Source organism: Leptodactylus fuscus, chromosome 10 (assembly GCF_031893055.1).
Source record: "Leptodactylus fuscus isolate aLepFus1 chromosome 10, aLepFus1.hap2, whole genome shotgun sequence".
NCBI lineage: Eukaryota > Metazoa > Chordata > Amphibia > Anura > Leptodactylidae > Leptodactylus > Leptodactylus fuscus.
In genome coordinates, this window is record NC_134274.1 from 27,131,807 (window position 1) to 27,150,063 (window position 18,257).

General features: G+C 39.8%; 1 protein-coding gene across 1 annotated transcript in view; it reads right to left on the minus strand.

Moving 5' to 3' along the window:
• Positions 1–1,049: 1,049 nt before the first annotated feature.
• Positions 1,050–18,257, minus strand: part of CABCOCO1 (ciliary associated calcium binding coiled-coil 1) — a 63,088-nt gene continuing 45,880 nt past the window's right edge. Inside the window, exons 6-7 of the mRNA XM_075257594.1 lie at positions 10,423–10,551; positions 1,050–1,192 (exon numbers count right to left, since the gene is read on the minus strand). Coding sequence (XP_075113695.1) covers positions 1,118–1,192; positions 10,423–10,551 — 204 coding nt within the window. The 3' untranslated portion in view covers positions 1,050–1,117. The remainder of the gene's footprint in view (positions 1,193–10,422; positions 10,552–18,257) is intronic.

The window sequence follows — 18,257 nt, forward strand, 5'->3', positions numbered from 1 at the left end:
GCTTCAGGCCTAGTCGTCTGACGTCTCATGACCCCGGCCTGCGTCCCGGACTACAGCAGAGGCCATCATTGGAGGACTGCAGCAGAGTCGGGAGATAGGTGAGTAACAGTGTTTTTTTATGTTTTTCTCCCCCTGGGTCTCTGATTATTATACTCTGGGGTCTAAAAAGACCCCAGAGTATAATAATTGTTTATGGGTATCCACAGTGGGGCATAATACTGTGTGCAGGGGCCACTATGGGACATAATACTGTGTGCAGGGGCCACTATGGGGCATAATAGAGCACGAAAGAATGGGTAGGAGGGGGTCAGTCGAGGTCTTCGGTGTCGGTCGGGTGGGGGGCCCATGTCAAAAGTTTGCCACGGAGTCCCGCCATTCTTAGTTACGCCACTACCCATAACCCACATTGATCACTTTTTTGATGGGGTGTGAGAACCACGACCCTTTCTAAATTCTTTTCAGCTCAGACTTCCAGATCCTTTAGATGCCCCCTCCCTGGATTGGATAGCTCCTTATGTCCTTATGTCTTCCCTCCAGACCAGAATTGTATGCCTGATGAAGGGTTTGCAACCCAAAACATTGCATTCTGAATTCTATTATTGGATATACTTGATTATAATGTGATCCTCTATGTGAAATAAATGAAGATGATTTCAGCGAGCAGATAACCTTTGGAATGCTGTTCTATTCTTTTCATGTTGAACCCTTTCATATGCTCTTTGCTTCTTAGCGGCTTCGATGCCACAGCTCCTTCAAACACCAGATCAGTGGGGGGTCCTGGGCGTCAGCCCCCCACTGATCTTTTATTGATGAAATCAATAAAAATAAGATACATAACCCCTTAATGTTAGACATTCTACATATGCGCTACAATACAGCAAATTTTGAGAAGATCGGTAAAAAACAATGTATTTATTTATGACCTTTATTTGATATACATTTTGCTAGAATTATTTGCAGAATTGTATTTTTTAGTCTAGTATAACATACATATCTTACCAATAACCACGCCGTTGACAACAGCTACACTTGCTCAAGGGGCAAGCAAACAATTAACTTTTTTTTTTCCATCTGTGATACTGTGATTTTTGAAGTTTCGACCAGCTCGCTGAGAATGTCATGGCTTTTGCAGGTTTTCTATTTTTGAAGTGAAGGCCTCTTCCTGAACCCTTAACTTTTCATTTATCTCAGCCTGCAGAGAGAATGAAAAAGGATTTAGGGAAAAGCTGCCCTCCGCTGTACTTTGTCTTTGTAGGTCTGACATATCCATCTAGCCTTTACATTGAGATTACACTTCACATGCCTTCCTGTTTTATAGACATTACAAAATACCAGCCTGCTTTCAAGTGATAACTCTTATCATATTACTGGACATAATGGGGATAACATTTAGATTAAACCTTATAGTCTGCTATATAGAATTTTCCATTGAAATCAGTTTTCAAAATATTAATATTTTAGAAAAATTTAAAAATTTAATAGGTTACATAACCTTAAAACAAACTTTTGTGTGAACTTTCATCACTTGTTTTCAGAATTTCAAACATTTTTGTTTGTTCCTCATAGGGATGACAAGGTCCCCTCTTCTCGTATCATATCATCTAAACTGGAGGTTACAAGGTGACTATGAACCTATGCGGAGTCCCTTAAACACAGTAGAAGCAGTATAAGGCTAACGTTAGCATCACACTAGCATTTGCTTGTCTCCGTCCCAGATTCTGCTTAAATCGGCAGACCCCATTATAGTACAGGGTGAGCCATAAGTATGGATACACTCAGGTTGGCCATAAGTATGGATACACCCAGATGTGGATACACCCAAGGGCTCTGGATCTCACTCCCTTGGACTTCTATCTCTGGGGCCATTTGAAGGCTATGGTGGACTCCATGAAGATCTTGAGCACATCCTTTAGTGGGTTACTGTCATTGCTCCATGTCACAAACATGTCAATAACTCAATAATGAATAAAGCTACGTTACAAATAAGCACACCATTGTTTTTCTTGTGTAATTCTCTATGTATTTGATGTGTCACATGACCCCCTTCCGATTGAAAAAAGTAAAGATGAATCCAAAATAGCAGCTTTGCAGATGGCCGCCATGGGCGTCACCCGGCCTCAAATGTTCCCCCCCCCCCCATTTACTAATATACCACAAATGGTAAGGTGATATCATCAACCACTTCCATTTTATATGGGTGTATCCATACTTATGGCCCACCCTGTATGTGGGGTCCATGGGTTTCTTTTGGGTCCCCATGTAGACCCGAAGGACTGAAACCCAAATGTTAGTGTGTTAGGACACAGGTAGCAAATACAGCCAAAAAAATGCTTTTCCAAGAGCAACTACCACCGTTACACCTCCTGTCCTATACCTCTGTAATGTCAATGCACTAGAGCAGGAAAACTGGAAACTGCATCATAGATTATATGGAACATATATGTCCACATGTGCAATTGAATTCCAAGTTGCATATAAAAAAAATAAAAAAAAAACAGAAACTAAACAAAAAATGTTAATTTTTGCAACTGTTTTAGCACAAAAACTGCACTGCCACCCCAGCAGGCCATACATAGATTGGTCCCATTGTAGTGGGTTATGGAATATTTTCTTATAGATATATGAGGTTTCTGCTATGGATTTTACAGCCGATTTGTCCGACTGGAAAAATCAGTCGTGTGAACATACCCTGAGGATTCTGTCGACATACTCATGCTACACTAACAAAAACTTTTTTGGCAAGCAACGCTGTCTGCTCTAAAGAAAACACAGCTACACCCCTTAATTTTCTATATCTAGAACAAACATAAACTAATCTACGCTTCAACTTCACAAAGTGTCACAGTCCAGTCTGCACACTTCCCTACAATAACTGTAGTAAGCTCGCTTATATATCAAAGTCAATGTTCAGACAAGCTAACAAGTTATTCTCAAGATAAACTGGCTTCCTGTAAGGAGACTACAATACATTGTGTGTAATGTAAGACCACTGTTTATCCCATACTCATTTTTTATAGGTCTTCAGAAATTTTTTTGTTCTAATACTTAGCATTATGTTACATTATCTGCAATCTGTAATGACATGCTACTTATCATACTAACTTTGGTAAGGGCACATTAAACAAATGTCCTGTGCTAACTCCTGCTAGGGCAGATCGGATTTATCTCCCAACTGAACCCTGAAAATTTTCCAAAACATTATAATAAAAAAAAAGAAATGAAAAGAAAGACAAAATATGGGACAGAAAAGACTAACAAATAAGGTAGAATAAAATACAGTAAGAATAAAAAATAAAACATACATAAAGTAGAGGAAAAAATTATTAAAAGCTGATAAAAAAAAAAGTTTTATTAAAGGGATCCTATCATTGGATATCCTTTTTTTTCTGACTAACACGTAGGAATAGCCTTAAGAAAGACTATTCTTCTCCTACCTTTAGATGTCTTCTCCGCGCTGCCATTCGGTAGAAATCCGGGTTCTCTTCAGTATGCAAATGAGTTCTCTCGCAGCACTGGGGGCGGTCCGTAGCGCTCAAACAGCACTCGGGCTTCCCGAATGCTGTGAGAGAAATCTCCAGTGATGCCTCCATCTTCTTCTGGAACGCCCTCTCCCTGCGTCTTCTTCTGTCATGGGTTTCAATCTTCTAGGCATGTGCAGTCGGCTATGCCATCGGGCCTCGGGCAGTATCGACTGTGCATGCCCACAGCCACAAGAAAATGGCTGCTTACACAGTAAGCTGTATAAGCGACCATTTTCTTGTGGCTGCCTACACAGTAAGCTGGTGTAAGTAGCCATTTTCTTGTGGCCATGGGCATGCGCAGTTGGCTCTGCCCAAGCCCCGATGGCATAGCCGACTGCACATGCCTAGGAGATTGAAACCCATGACAGAAGAATGCCGTCTATGATTGCGGGGCATCGGATTCTCTCCTATAAGATTGCTGGTTATGCTCATTATGTGGTTATATAGCCACTCACTCTATCTATATATTAAATTTAAGGCAAAACCACACAAAAATGTAAGGATTGAAATTTTTGAATATTCCAATAAAATATAGAAAAAAAAAAAGCGCACCCCAAAATGCAATCACAACTAAAAAAATTGTATAAAATCATTGAAAATTGATGTAACAAAAATGACAGCTCTTTGTAGATCTTGGTGATGGCTATAACTCCCATTTGTATAGAGAACGTTATCCAGTCCCAAACATTTGGATAGAAGTTAGGTGTTCCCCTGAGATGGACTTTTCAAATGCATTTTCCAAAGCTCGTCTGCATTTTACAACCTTATAAACAGATCCAGATCTAATTTATTTTCCAGACCAAATTGATGCAAGTACTTGTATTTTTAGACTATATAACCTGCATCTGCTTTGAATTGTAAAAACATTAATACAACAATTTCCCCATGAAACGCAAACATGGACACTTTTTTTTTGTAAAGAGTAACTTAAAAGTTTTATAACTTCTATCAAAAATGCACTTGTGTTGGTTTTTCACGGACAATAAACCTCCAATCTACTAAAGTCTAACTAGAACTGCATTTCTTCCATGGTTGTATGAGTAGAACTCTTTTACATTAATGTAAAAATATGGAAAAAAAATTATTACATTAAATACCCTATAACCTCGCACCCACAGGCCAGAATTTCTGTTTTATAAAAATTGTCCTAATGTTAGCAGAAAATTACGAAGTCAAGTTATGAATGAAAGTTTATGCTTCTAATATAATTTACAGAAACCTACAGGACATAGAACGGAAATATTGTGTTACCCAATGACCTAAAGGGGTCACACATGGAAAACATGCTGTTCAGTATTTGAGTCTCTGAATCATGTTGTACCCCATTAGGCCCTGCAATAGGCATAACCCATTATTATCTCACCATTGTCCATTCTGTTCTGCATTATAGTATATTATATGCTTGTATCTTTCCACTAAATTAAATAAATCTATTTTCAATAACCATAAACAGCCATCTACAGATTTTAATTGGGTTTGCTAATCTCCATAGTCAACTTTTAAAGGGATCCTATCATTGGATACCCTTTTTTTTCTGACTAACACGTAGTAATAGCATTCAGAAAGGCTATTCTTCTCCTACCTTTAGATGTCTTCTCCGTGCCGCCATTCAGTAGAAATTCGGGGCTATTTTGGTATGCAAATGAGTTCTCTCGCATCACTGGGGGCGTCCCCAATGCTATGAGAGAACTCTCCAGCGATGCCTCTATCTTCTTTTGGAACACCCTCTCCCTGTGTCTTCTTCACTCCTGGGTTTCAATCTTCTAGGCTTCGGGTAGAGCCGACTGCGCATGCCCGGGCCACAAGAAAATGGCTGCTTACACAGTAAGCTAGTGTAAGCGGCCATTTTCTTGTGGCTGAGGCATGCGCACTCAGCTTTGCGCGAGGCCTAGAAGATTGAAACCCAGGACAGAAGAGACACAGGAAGAGAGAGTTCCAGGAAAAGATAGAGGCGTCGCTGGAGAGTTCTCTCGCAGCATTATGGACGCCCCCAGTGCTGTTTGAGTGCTTGGGACCGCCCCCAGTGCAGCGAGATAACTCATTTGCATACCAAAGAACACCCAGATTTCTACTGAACAGTGCTGCGGAGAAGACATCTAAAGGTAAGGGAAGAATAGCCTTTCTTAAGGTTATCCCTACATGTTAGTCAGAAAAAGAAGAGTATCCAATGAAAGGATCCCTTTAAGGCTCTTTTTTCATTAATTATATTATAATCTGCCTCGAAATCTGCATCAAATTACACCCTGTGAACATATAACAGCTGGATCTCACTCCCTTCCCCTCCCATGACATTGAGTTTTGCAAAGGAGATCTCTTGTGATAACATTCATACTATGGAAAACATCTTCCCATACTGTATCTCCGCACATAATACTGAGGTTAACTAGTCATTACAGACATCTCACATTTGGAGTGGAGTTACTGTAGGCTTTAAGAGACTACTTTCTATCAAGTTCAACATGAAGTATGTGGAGTATTTTACATAAGAAATATGAAGCAATCACTAACACAGCAGATACACAGAGTCTTATCCTGCATAATGTAAGAGCGACTTTGCCATGAGTAAATGCAGGCCTATATTTTTACCATTTCTGTAAAGGCCAAGGCAACAAGGAATGACATATGATATTTTATGTGAATGTGTAATAAAGTTATGTTTAGATTTTGCCATCTGTTTTATGTAGAATTTAAATATTTTAAAATGGAGTTAGGGAATAGTTATTTTTATTCTAGAAGGATATAGCATCTAAAATAACCTGAGAGAGAACACAGGCGAGTTAAAGAGGGAGTTATTGGAAATAACAGTCATATTTAATGTCATATCGCATTCCTTTACAGTTGTATTACTATTTCAGGAAACTATTAGGATAATGGATTCCATCCCCTCACCACCTCCAATGCTACACCGAAATAGGAACAGGTCGGGAGAAAAGACTCTAAACACAACTGACTATTTCCAAAGTATTATTTTAGCAAAAAAATTTAAATTGCGAGATCTTATAATTACTACGTTCTTAAGAAGCAATTTCTTAAAATGTACAAATGAGATCTAAAGGTACTGGCATCTTTAAGATAATGTGTACAAAATAACTGCTTCTTTATACAGACAATTCTCATCACCACTGGGTGACCACAAATAGACACATATAGCAGATCATCTTGTGACATTGTACCACAATATTAGCATTTTTAAAAAGCTGCTAAGCTTGGGATACTGCATGTTGAGACAGAAGTTAGGCACCAACCCATCAAGCCTTGTACTAGGTCAGGGCTCGTTCACATCTGCGCCCGGTCTCCGTTCATGCAGGTTTCCATTTCCTGCACAAAACTGAGCAGGAGACGGAAACCTGCAGGAGTCTCTCACCCATTCATTTGAATGGGTTTGAAAGATGTCCGGCCGTGAGCGGCGGTGAGCGTTTTATGCTCTCCACCGCGAAACCAATTTTTTAAAATAGGACAAAGAGTTGGACATGAAGTACTCTGTGACCGGTTTAAAAAAAACGGTTTCACAGCGGAGAGCATAAAACGCTCACCAGCGCTCAAGGCCGGACCCGGTCGGACAGCTCAGAATGGACTCCGGCCACTAGTGTGAACCTAGCGTAAAGCACTATGTCCATGGTTTTGTTTTTCTTTTGACATGTTTGTCCTTTGTATCTTATTAGGAAATTCTCATTTCTTGGCAGCTAAGAAGACAATCTCTTGCTTTGGAGGACCTTTCCTATCCTGCCTTAGGGTCCATTTACACAGAGGAAGTTGGCGTGGATTCTGGCGCGATAACTCGCATCAGAATCCGCGTGGAAATAAAGCCTCCCATTGACTTCAATGCATGGAAGCCATTGAAATCAATGGGAGGCTTTTTTTTCCCATTGAGTTCAATGGGTTCCGCATGTAAAATGGAACCCATTGAAGTCAATGGGAGGCTATATTTCCGAGCTGATTCTGACGCGAGTTATCGCGCCAGAATCAGTGCCAACTTCCTCTGTGTGAATGTCCCCTTACAATTATAGGTTTGGATGGTCCCAGTTTAATGCCTAATTTCCATATGGAGGTTCTGTTGGGAAACTGAACATTTACTGCCATGGTTCCCTACAAATCCCTCATTAATAGAGATGAGCGAACACTGTTCGGATCAGCCATTCCGAACAGCACGCTCCCATAGAAATGAATGGAAGCACCTGGCACGTACACTTTGCCGGCAGCCGGTCACCGTGCCAGGTGCTTCCATTCATTTCTATGGGAGCGTGCTGTTTGGAACGGCTGATCCGAACAGTGTTCGCTCATCTCTACTCATTAATTTATTGTTAAAGGAAATTTGTCGCCAGGAATTGTTTAAATCATGTTTTTGTGTTAAACATATTTTTTAAAGAATTTTTGGTGATTTTTTTAATTTTCGAAATTTAATAACTACATAATATCCTGTGATCATCCATTTGCTGATAAGCAAGTTTGCTGCTGCAAAATAAATCTGTTACAGAAAACGGGAAGTCTCAGCATATTATATAATATCATACTGCACTTTATGTTACTATGTATATATGGCTTAGTGGACGACGTCAGAACTCTAGAATTTTTAGGAATCTGAAAACAGATAACGTAAAAAATGTAAAAACATCACCAAAAATTCTTTAAATACATGTCCAACATAAAACTTGATTTAAAAAAATTGTTTTTTTTTTCTGGTGACACATCCCCTTTAAGGGACTTTTCTTTCAAGTAAGGAATGTCTCTTTAAATAAACATTACTCCGGCTACAGCAACCAAACTCTGGACTTGATATTTTTAACTCCCGTCCTTCTACCTGACTGATTGTATCAGTATACTGTACATACACATTTTCTATTAAATAACCCCAGTGCCTGCAAAATGTATTCTGATTATTTTTACACACAGAACTGACAAGTCTGTAATTTCCTTTGCGTTTGTCTTATTCTGTCGGTGTTAACCTTTATCCCATAAAAGTCCATTCATGAAATACAAAGAAAAGACATCTAAATTGGGGGTAATAAAGGTTCCCTGAATAATTGCACCATTTGACACACCGCAAAATTCTATCTGCCGTACCGCTGTGCTGCAACTCCTAGAATAATTAGGATTTAATCTCTCTATTACAGAAGTTTTGATTCACTTTTTCATTTATTTTATTTCACTTATTTAAGACATATGAAATCCCTAGTGATTGCATTAAGTCTCAGCGATTGAAATCCTCACACATAAATTAATATTTAACTTGCACAAAATGCACATTTCTGCAAATTATTGTCATAAGCATGTTTCCCCCCATTATTATTATTGTAATAATTGTGAACATTATTGTAATTCATGACTCATTAAGGGAAAGAAATAGGAGTAGGAAAGGTTACACTGCAAATCAGAATGTATTCATCCCAGATTACAAGTTGGAGAGATTTTAAACTAGGCTGTCACACTGGTCTAAAAACACTGTAACCACATAAAAGGCAAAGTCACAGACAAAAACTATGTAGTTAGAAGATGTCTGAAGTGTAGGTAACACTATGTAGAGGTTGTGCCTGCCCCAAGCCTTGGAACCTTTTAGCCGGGTTCATACAGGGGGGTCTTTTGACGCGGAGGCCGTCTCAGAATCCGGTCCAAAAAATGGCTAGCCATGACTGGATGCCAATGCAGTGCATCAGCATCCAATCGCAGCATTTCGCTCTGGATTAGGCCCAAATGAATGGGCCTTGTCGGAGTGTCACGCTGTGGACGTCTGCAGCTGAACCAGCCACGGAATCCGCATCAAGAAAGGGCATGTCGCTCGCAGAAAAAGGAACCCATTGAATTCAATGGGAGGCAGTTTTTTGAGGCGGATTTTGACACATACAAAAAAAACCCGTGTTAACCCGGCTTTAGGCTGAGGCCCCATGTTGCGGAAACTCAGCGTTTTTTTGTTGCAGATTTTACTGTGGTTTTTGGAGCCAATGTCAGGATTGGATTGAGCAGAAGGGAGAACTATAAGAACTTCCCATTCCTTTTGTAGCCATTCTTGGCTTTGGCTTTAAAGACTGCAGCAAAATCTGCAATAAAAAAAGCTGAGTTTCCGCAACATGGGGCCTCAGCCTTTAAGGTTACATTCTAGTCGAGGTGTCCTAATACACATTCTAGCCATTATATGACTTATATTTTGCATTATTCAGCCATTTCCACCTCTACGTGCTGTATTTATATTGTTCGTTAATCTCTAAGCTAGTGCATAGAAATTAGCTACCATACACTGCATACAGTCAGTACAGGAGAATCTGCTCTATCACTGTCTCTCCTTCACTCAAAAACAGTCCCAGGACCATGCAGGACATACATAGAGAAGTACTGAATCTACCAATGTGAGCCAAGTGCTTTGGTTGTGATAGAAAGTGTCATAGTCACCTCTATATTACAAAGTTTCTTTTAAGGGCCTATACTATTCATTTGTGCAAAGTTTGTTGAAATGACAGTGCCTATTTATATTTCATTTGTGATGCATTCTGCATGTCCAATTATAGAATTATCAAGCTAAAATTATCAATAATTAAAGGAGAAATTCCATAGTGCAATTTTATGGTATATAACTAGGTGTTGAATGGGGATGTGGTGTGATTCTCTATAGGTTGGGAGTGTTGATGTTCAGGGAAATACAGTGAATGAGTCACAGATCTTAGCTTACACTCTAAGGATCATCGGAGATACTGGTAGGTGGATTCCCATGCTTAATACATGATAGCATGTCCCATGGGTATGCCATTATTTACTATGATAGGAAAAATCTCTTCAATAGAGGACTCGTACAGATTCTATATAGATGTAGGTTGGGCTCATAGAATCCCAGTCTGATACTAGTCTGCCTTCCTTAGAGTATATGTACAGAGAGACGTTGCTTTGAATGTTTACAAACATTAATGAGACCTACCTCAACGGTTTCTAGGTCTCCCTTTGGAACTGGCGGTGCTAGGAATTTTGCATACATTTCAGACGGTATCCCTTCTTCAAGTGGTACGGGGAAAGGTGCATCTGCTGGCTGAGGAATCTCTACTATTTGCTGCAGAAGAAGAAGAAGAAAAAAACACTTCATTTACTATAATTTGCTTTAAATTATTTTATTCTTCATTATGATATTAGACACCCCTCACCTGCTGTTCCAGCATTGCTTTCACATGACAAAACAACCCTTAAGCATCACCTCTTGTATCTTCCCTTTTATCTTTATAGCATGGATGGATTAAGGTGAGCAGAATTAACTGATAATAGAGAGAGAGTCCTAACATGATGGAAGAAACCTGGCCTGTGACAGATCAATATCTAAAGTTTAGGGCAGGAAGGGAACATCTACATCAGTGGCTCTATTACAATCCTCATTGCAGATTCCATCAAATTTGAAGTCGGAAGTGGAGTTGTGAAGTTGGAGTCGTGGAGTCACAGCCAGTTTTGGAGATGGAATTGTAAAAAAGTTACCAACTCTTAGGCTGCATGCACACGGAGTTACGCCGGGCTTGTAAAAATACTCATTCACAGCCGTACACGTGAGCGCAGCGGACGGCTCCCGAACACTTCCCATTCACTTCAATGGGAGCGCTCGTAACGCCGGATCATGCCCTAATACAATCAGAATCACAACATAAAGTATACACCTAAGATTGTCTCTGTAATGTAACCTAAATGCATTAAACCAAAATCTGTTTTTTAAAACACAAATGAATATTTTTTGTGAAAAAAAAACCCAACACATTGTCAGCAAGGTTAGACGGAACGTCTGGTAATGCTTGTGTTCACTCTGGAACATAATGTACTACATCACTCGTATTAATTGCATTTTACTGTAGAAACACATTGGAAATAATTGTTGCCCTGAGAATTTGTGAACATCTTAATTTTCTTTTAGAGCAACACTGGTATCGAAAAGAAACGAAAAGAACATTTTGTCTTATAAGGCATAAAAACACACACGGAATGAAAGAAACAAAGATTCAAGTTGATTCTGTGATTTATTGTGTCTCTGCAGAGTTCTTTTGATCCTTGACTATGCCCTTTGTCCTCTTCCACAATACAATATGTACTTTAATAGCTACAACATCAGTCTAAAGAAAAAACAGAGAAAAAGCTGCGATTTCACTTAAACTTCCCGCTATCAGCCAGGTTATGTCGCCTCTTAGTTTTGTTTGAAAACTACAGTTTCAATAAAGCCACAAACAAGCACAATAGAAAGGAGGCGAATGATCGGAGAAAATCACAGAATTCATTTTGATCATCTATTTAACAAATCCATTTTATAAGTGCAAAAAACGGATGAAGACGGATGGACAAGAGCCAATGTTATATAAAAATGGATCCATGTGGGAGGACGCAGGAGCACCAGGGACAGGTAAGTAATAAAAACTAAAATTCAACCTAGACAACTCCTAGGAATCATTTCCATAAATACTGAGAACAAGCAACATTCAGTCTGAATATGTTCTACATTGAGGATGCTATATTGAAAATGAGATGGTGTCTACCCTTTCTCGTCATTTCTACTCTTTTAGACTACCCTGGAAGATACAGTTGTTGTACAGACCGTAACTAGTTGGGGCAGCTTCACATCTGGACTCGGTCTCCGTTTTGTGGGTGTCCGTCTTCTGCCTGAGAAGCTGGACAGGAGACGGAAACCGGCAGTCAGTGACCGCCCATGAGCCCCAATGAGCGTCTTTTGGCCTCCGCGGAGAAACCGTATTTTTTTCAACCGGACACAAAGTCCTGCATGTCCGACTTTGTGTCCAGTTAAAAAAATGGTTTCGCCACAGAGAGACACAAGACACTCACGGGCAGACACTTTGCAAATCCATTCAAATGAATGGGTTTGAAAACTGACTGCCAGTTTCCATTTCCTGTCCAGTTTCTCAGGCAGAAGACGGTGACCTGCAAAGCGGAGACCGGGTGCAGGTGTGAACCCGCCCTTAGTGGGGATTAAGCCTTTTATTTTTATGAATGTAATAACCAAGCACAGCGCCATACATTGTATAGTGGTTGTGCTTGGCATCACAGCTCAGCCCCATTTACATGAACAGATGGGGCAGATGGACAAGACGTCATGAGGCCTGTTCAAAGGAAGCAATGCTCAGTGGGTGCTGTTATAGCGTTAAACAGCTGATCTGCAGGGGTTCCATGTATTGAATCCTATTGACCTTAAATTGATCACCTATACTAAGGATAGATCATCAATTGAGAAGCCTGAATGGCCATCAACGTAATATTTTAAGACTTTCCTTAAAGGGATGCTATCATTCAGATGACATTTTTTCTAAGTACCACGTCGGAATAGCCTTAAGAAAGGCTATTCTCCTCCATTCGTTGTCTTCTCCGTGCTGCTGCTTGCCTACAATCCCGGTTCTTGTCGGTATGTAAATAAGCTCTCTCGCAGCACTGGGGGCGGGCCCCAGTGCTCAGACAGCACTGGGGGTGTCCCCAATGCTGTGAGAGAACTCTCCAGTGCCACCTCCTTTTCTTCAGCAGCGTCATTTTCATCCTCTTCTTCCGGCGGTGGCTTGTAACTTCTAGGCCTCCGGCCTTGGGCAGAGCAGACTGCGCATGCCCATAGGCCACAAGAAAATGGCCCCTTGCATAGTATTGTAAGCGGCCATTTTCTCAGGGCCTGTGGGCATGTGCAGTCTGCTCTGCCCAAGGCCTAGAAGTAAGAAGACACCGCCGGAAGAAGAGAATGAAGAGGCCGTTCCTGACGAAGATGGAGGCAGCACTGGAGAGAGTTCTCTCACAGAATTGGCCCCCAGTGTTGTCTGAGTGCTTGGGCCCGCCCCCAGTGCTGCGAGAGAGCTAATTTACATACCGACAACAACCAGGAATGTAGGCAAACGGCGGCACGGAGAAGACAACGAAAGGTAGGAGAAGAATAGCCGAATATTCCAACGTGGTACTTAGAAAAAATGTCGTCTGAATGATAGGATCCCTTTAATTCCATTTTACAATTTGTCTTAAAAACCTGTAAAATAATAATCCTTTCCCATTTTATTGATAATTTGCAAAGTAATAAATCCACGTAAGCATTATGTAACTTCTAAATCATAAAGATACATATTTCACCATCACAAACCTGACCTGAGTTTTGACTATTCAGTCTACTAGTCACAGCCGAATGATTTATAAAAGATTACATAATGTATAGACTTAGACAATGTGCGAATTTAGTTCCTCCAGTCACTTGCTTTTCTACTTTATTATTAAACATCTGAAATGGGAACTTCATTACTGAAATCCTTATATTTACCACATGGGCTATAAGGGTCAGACATTTACATTATCCATCACTTCACCTGAAGGTTTTACAATCTGAGTCTGTTATGAGACAATCTCTCTGTTTTAAGGCATTGCACATTGCTTTTGTAATCCATACATTTGTCCTCCATCACCCCAACATAAATCTGTAGTTCTGAACCGACTGCAGAAAACATTTCAAGCAGACAAGTATTTGTTTAGCCTAAAGATAACACAGTCTTAAGTATATCCTGACCCTTTTATTATTGAGGGAACCAATAAGCACTAGAAGTAACAACCTCCTACTCTTGACCACAGATGGGGCTGCTCGAAGGCTTGAGTCGGATTCAAAAACATTGAGTCAAGTGTAATGGACACATCAGTTTTTCTAAAAGAATGACAAAGTCCTTGCCAAAATATTATTTATTTGGGATTCTGAGAACACAATGGGACCGATTTAAGCTGGTGACCCACATAGTGATTTACACCTATGCACCATCTAAACCACACCCATATTTCAATTCACTATTGAAAAAAAGCACCTTAGGCCTAGTTCACATCTGCGTTCGGTAATCCGTTCGGAGAGTCCGCATGGGGACCCCCCAAACGCATTGGCAAGCAGTGAGCTTATGAAAGCACATGACTATAATGGGGTCCGTGTGCTTTCCTTGCGGTGTCCGCACGAGTCATGCAGACAGGAAAGTACTTCATGATCTACTTTCCTGTCCGCATGACTCGTGCTGACACCGCATGGAAAGCACTTGGATCCATTATTGTCTATGGGGTCCATGTGCTTTCAGTGCGCTCAGCTTGCCAATGTGTTCGGTACTTGACTAAATAAATAACATATGTCAGCTCACCCACAGATCTTCTGATTTAAAAAGAAAAAAATGTCCATTACCTTATGAAGAAAGGAAGGTGCTCGGAAAATTCGGCCTCTCAGCCCAAGGTGTAAGTACAAGCGTCCATGAATTGAAAAAATCCAGCATCTATTCCTTTGTATAAAACGTAACTTTTATTATGAAAAAGTTTTCCGGAGCATGAGCCGCTCCATAAAATCAAATACAAGTATGCATGATGGCAGAGATGAAATGACGTCTGACTGATCAGACTATGATTAAGGGGCTACAATAACGCCCCGAAACGCTTCAGTCAGACGTCATTTCATCTCTGCCATCATGCATACTTGTATTTGATTTTATGGAGCGGCTCATGCTCCGGAAAACGTTTTCATAATAAAAGTTACGTTTTATACAAAGGAATAGATGCTGGATTTTTTCAATTCATGAATGTGTTCGGTAGTCCTTTAAAGGGGTCCCCATGGGCACTCCCCAAACGGACTACCGAACGCAGAAGTGAACCAGGTCTAAGGTGATAAATATTAAGGAAAACAGACTTAAGCTAGGCTCAAATCTGCGCTCGTTCACCATTTGAGAATTCTGTCCCCCATTCTGCTAGAAAAATGTGCATTTTTGGGTGGAAACCTAGTGGACCCTATTATAGTCTATGGGGTCTGCAAGTTTCTGCAGATAACCGGTTTTTAAGTAGATTGTGTTTCCATTTTTCTGGTCACCAAGTGGAACCGAAGAACATAAATCCCAATGTAGGTGTGAACTTGTGTATACATTTTAACAAAAATGGTGCACAAAAGCAATTATAAACCAGTTCCAATATTTTGAGCTCAGTCCATCCATATTAGACCAGTGGTTTCTTAAAGGGGTTGTCCCATCACAAGGATCATATCTATACTGCTAGTTTATGTGGATTTAAGACTTTTCCTAAATGCATTGCTTTATGAAAACTTCTTTGTTTGGCCACTATCTTAATTTATTCACTTCATTGTTTACACTCCGTTTCTATGGCCCTTGGTATTATCTGCTCATTTGTCAAGTGATGTAGCTGCCTGCTCTCAGGGGGGAGGGAGGGGCTGGGGCTCTGAGCTGTTTGTGTCTTTTAAGTAGCGGAGCTTCTCAGAGAGCTCCGGGATATCTGAGCGCTTATCAGTCAGTTTAATTGAATTTGGCTGATAAGGGCTGAGATAGGGAGTCTGTTACCTCTGTATGTAATGCAACCTGACTCAAATCCAGCTCTGCTACATCAGCTTCACACTGTGGTAATTCATTTACAACCAATCCCGTGCAAGTGAAACCCCGCCCACCTATGTGCCGAGAAAAGCAGGAAGTGAAGAGAGCACAACAGCCTGCAGGTTAGTGAACAAGCGTCATGGGAATACCCCTTTAATTTAAGGTCTTTCATCAGGGCCATGGTACTTCTTCATTGCTTCTATTGGTCAGTTTTGCCAACTAGCCCCATCTGTCCTGTATGCTGAGGTAAATTTTCTACATACGATAAAACCTCTTTGAAACAATCATCCAAAATAACCTGAAAAGTGATCTACTCAAAGGAGATGGCCAGTATAGTAAAACTGAAATATTAGCTAACAAATATTGGTACATATGGAGGTGCCAGGCGCCATAAATCAGGTATATACAGAATCCCTCACCAGGTGACTTATATCAACATATCAGACAGTCTGACCCATCTAATGGAGTCCAAAGGGAAAGCATTCAGCCTGACAAATGGTCTGTTAAAGCCTCCACTTGCACTAATCTCGGTAACCACATATAGCCTCTGACTCCTGGGCCTGGTTAACCTTGTGATTAGTTTCTATTATATTTTTATGGGTCCCATTTGGAGTTTCAGTTTTAAAAGCCCGTGTATGTGTCTTTACAAGTAACTGCTTTTCCAGACTAAATCCACGAAGATGAATCCCTGAAACCTGAAAGCTAAAGAAGTAACCGGTGAAATAAAGAAGGGGTTTATGTAATAATGTAAAAGTATCAGGTGAAACTATAATAATATGTAACAGTTAGATAAAAATACAATTGTTAATATAGTTTAATAGCTTGCTCTCCTACTATGCAGATTTTCGTTGCTATCAAAGTAGAGGTATACACATGATATAGACCGTCACTGCAAAGCTCAGAATGGGCTCACACCCTATAACTAATTTGTTACAGCATTTTTAAGCTAAAGGGGTTGGGGTCCCAACGTTTAAAGGGTTTTCAGGTTTTATAACGGATGGCCTATCCTTAGGATGGAGCATAAATTAAAGATCAGTTGGGGTCCGACACCTGGGCCCCTCAGCTTTAAGATGCTGTAACATTCAGGTGAGTGCTGGAGTCTCTTCTGTAACTACCAAGCACAGTCTTATACAGTTGTATCGTGACTGTGCTTGATATCACAGCTTAGCCCTATAACATGAATGGGACTGGGCTGTGATCAGGCCATGTGATCAACAAACATGATGCCACAGCGCTACTTCCACTTCAAACAGTTGGTCCACAGGGATCCTGAGGTTCGGACCACCACGGATCTTCAGTTGATCACCAGCTTATAAATAAGTTATCCATTACAAGGCCTGGGAAAACCCCTTTAGGCTAAAGTCCCACGTTGCAGAAACGCTTTTTTTGTTGCAGATTTTGCTGCGGTTTTTTGAGCCAAAGCCAGGAGTAGATTGAGCAGAAGGTAGAAGGATAAGCGTTTCCCATTCCTTTTGTAGCCATTCTTGGCTATATATATATATATATATATAGCCAAGAATGGCTACAAAAGAAATATATATGTATATATAATATATATATATAATATATATGTATATATAAAATATATGTATAGGCCACCGCTAGGGTGAACTATATGTGTAATATATATATATATATATATATATATATATATATATATATATATATATTTACATATACATGTATATATTATATAGGCCACCACTAGGGGGAACTAGCCCCCTATACTGGACCTATACTATATATACAAATACAATTGATGGGCGGAGCTGTATAAATCTGTATGTACATATCTATCTATATACATATATATATATATATATATATATATATATATATATATATATATATATATATATTATAATTAGCCATTACAATGTCAGAGCAAGTAGTATAAGCAAATCCAAGTTGGACTCCTATCACAGATTCTGTATCCATGGTCGGTTTACTTCTAAATTTTAGATATTTTCTGCCTAGCATGTTGTGATTTTCGTCTATTTAATATCCCCTTATATGTCACCATTATGCAACAACAGATGATTAAATTTAGTAAAATGCAGTATAATAATAAACTCCCAATATTAAATTAAAATGCAAAGCGCACAATGCCTAGCCAGTGTTTTGTGTGTCGCTATTTTGCTGTTTGCATTGCTATAGATAATTATTCTGCCTTATGACCAAACCACATAATAAATAATGTAAGAGCAAGAAGAATTATTTCAGAAGATCAGAACAGGAAAATGGGCTGATTGATGACTGCATAATGAATGAAATCCACAGATGTGATTGCTGGAGGAAGAATTGACTTTGCATAAGTTACTCATATACTGTAAAGATTTTCTTTTCCCCTGGCAGAGTCTTATCAGAAATTAGCTTTGTGTAAATTGCCAGCACTGTTCATTATATGTACATAGTGGAA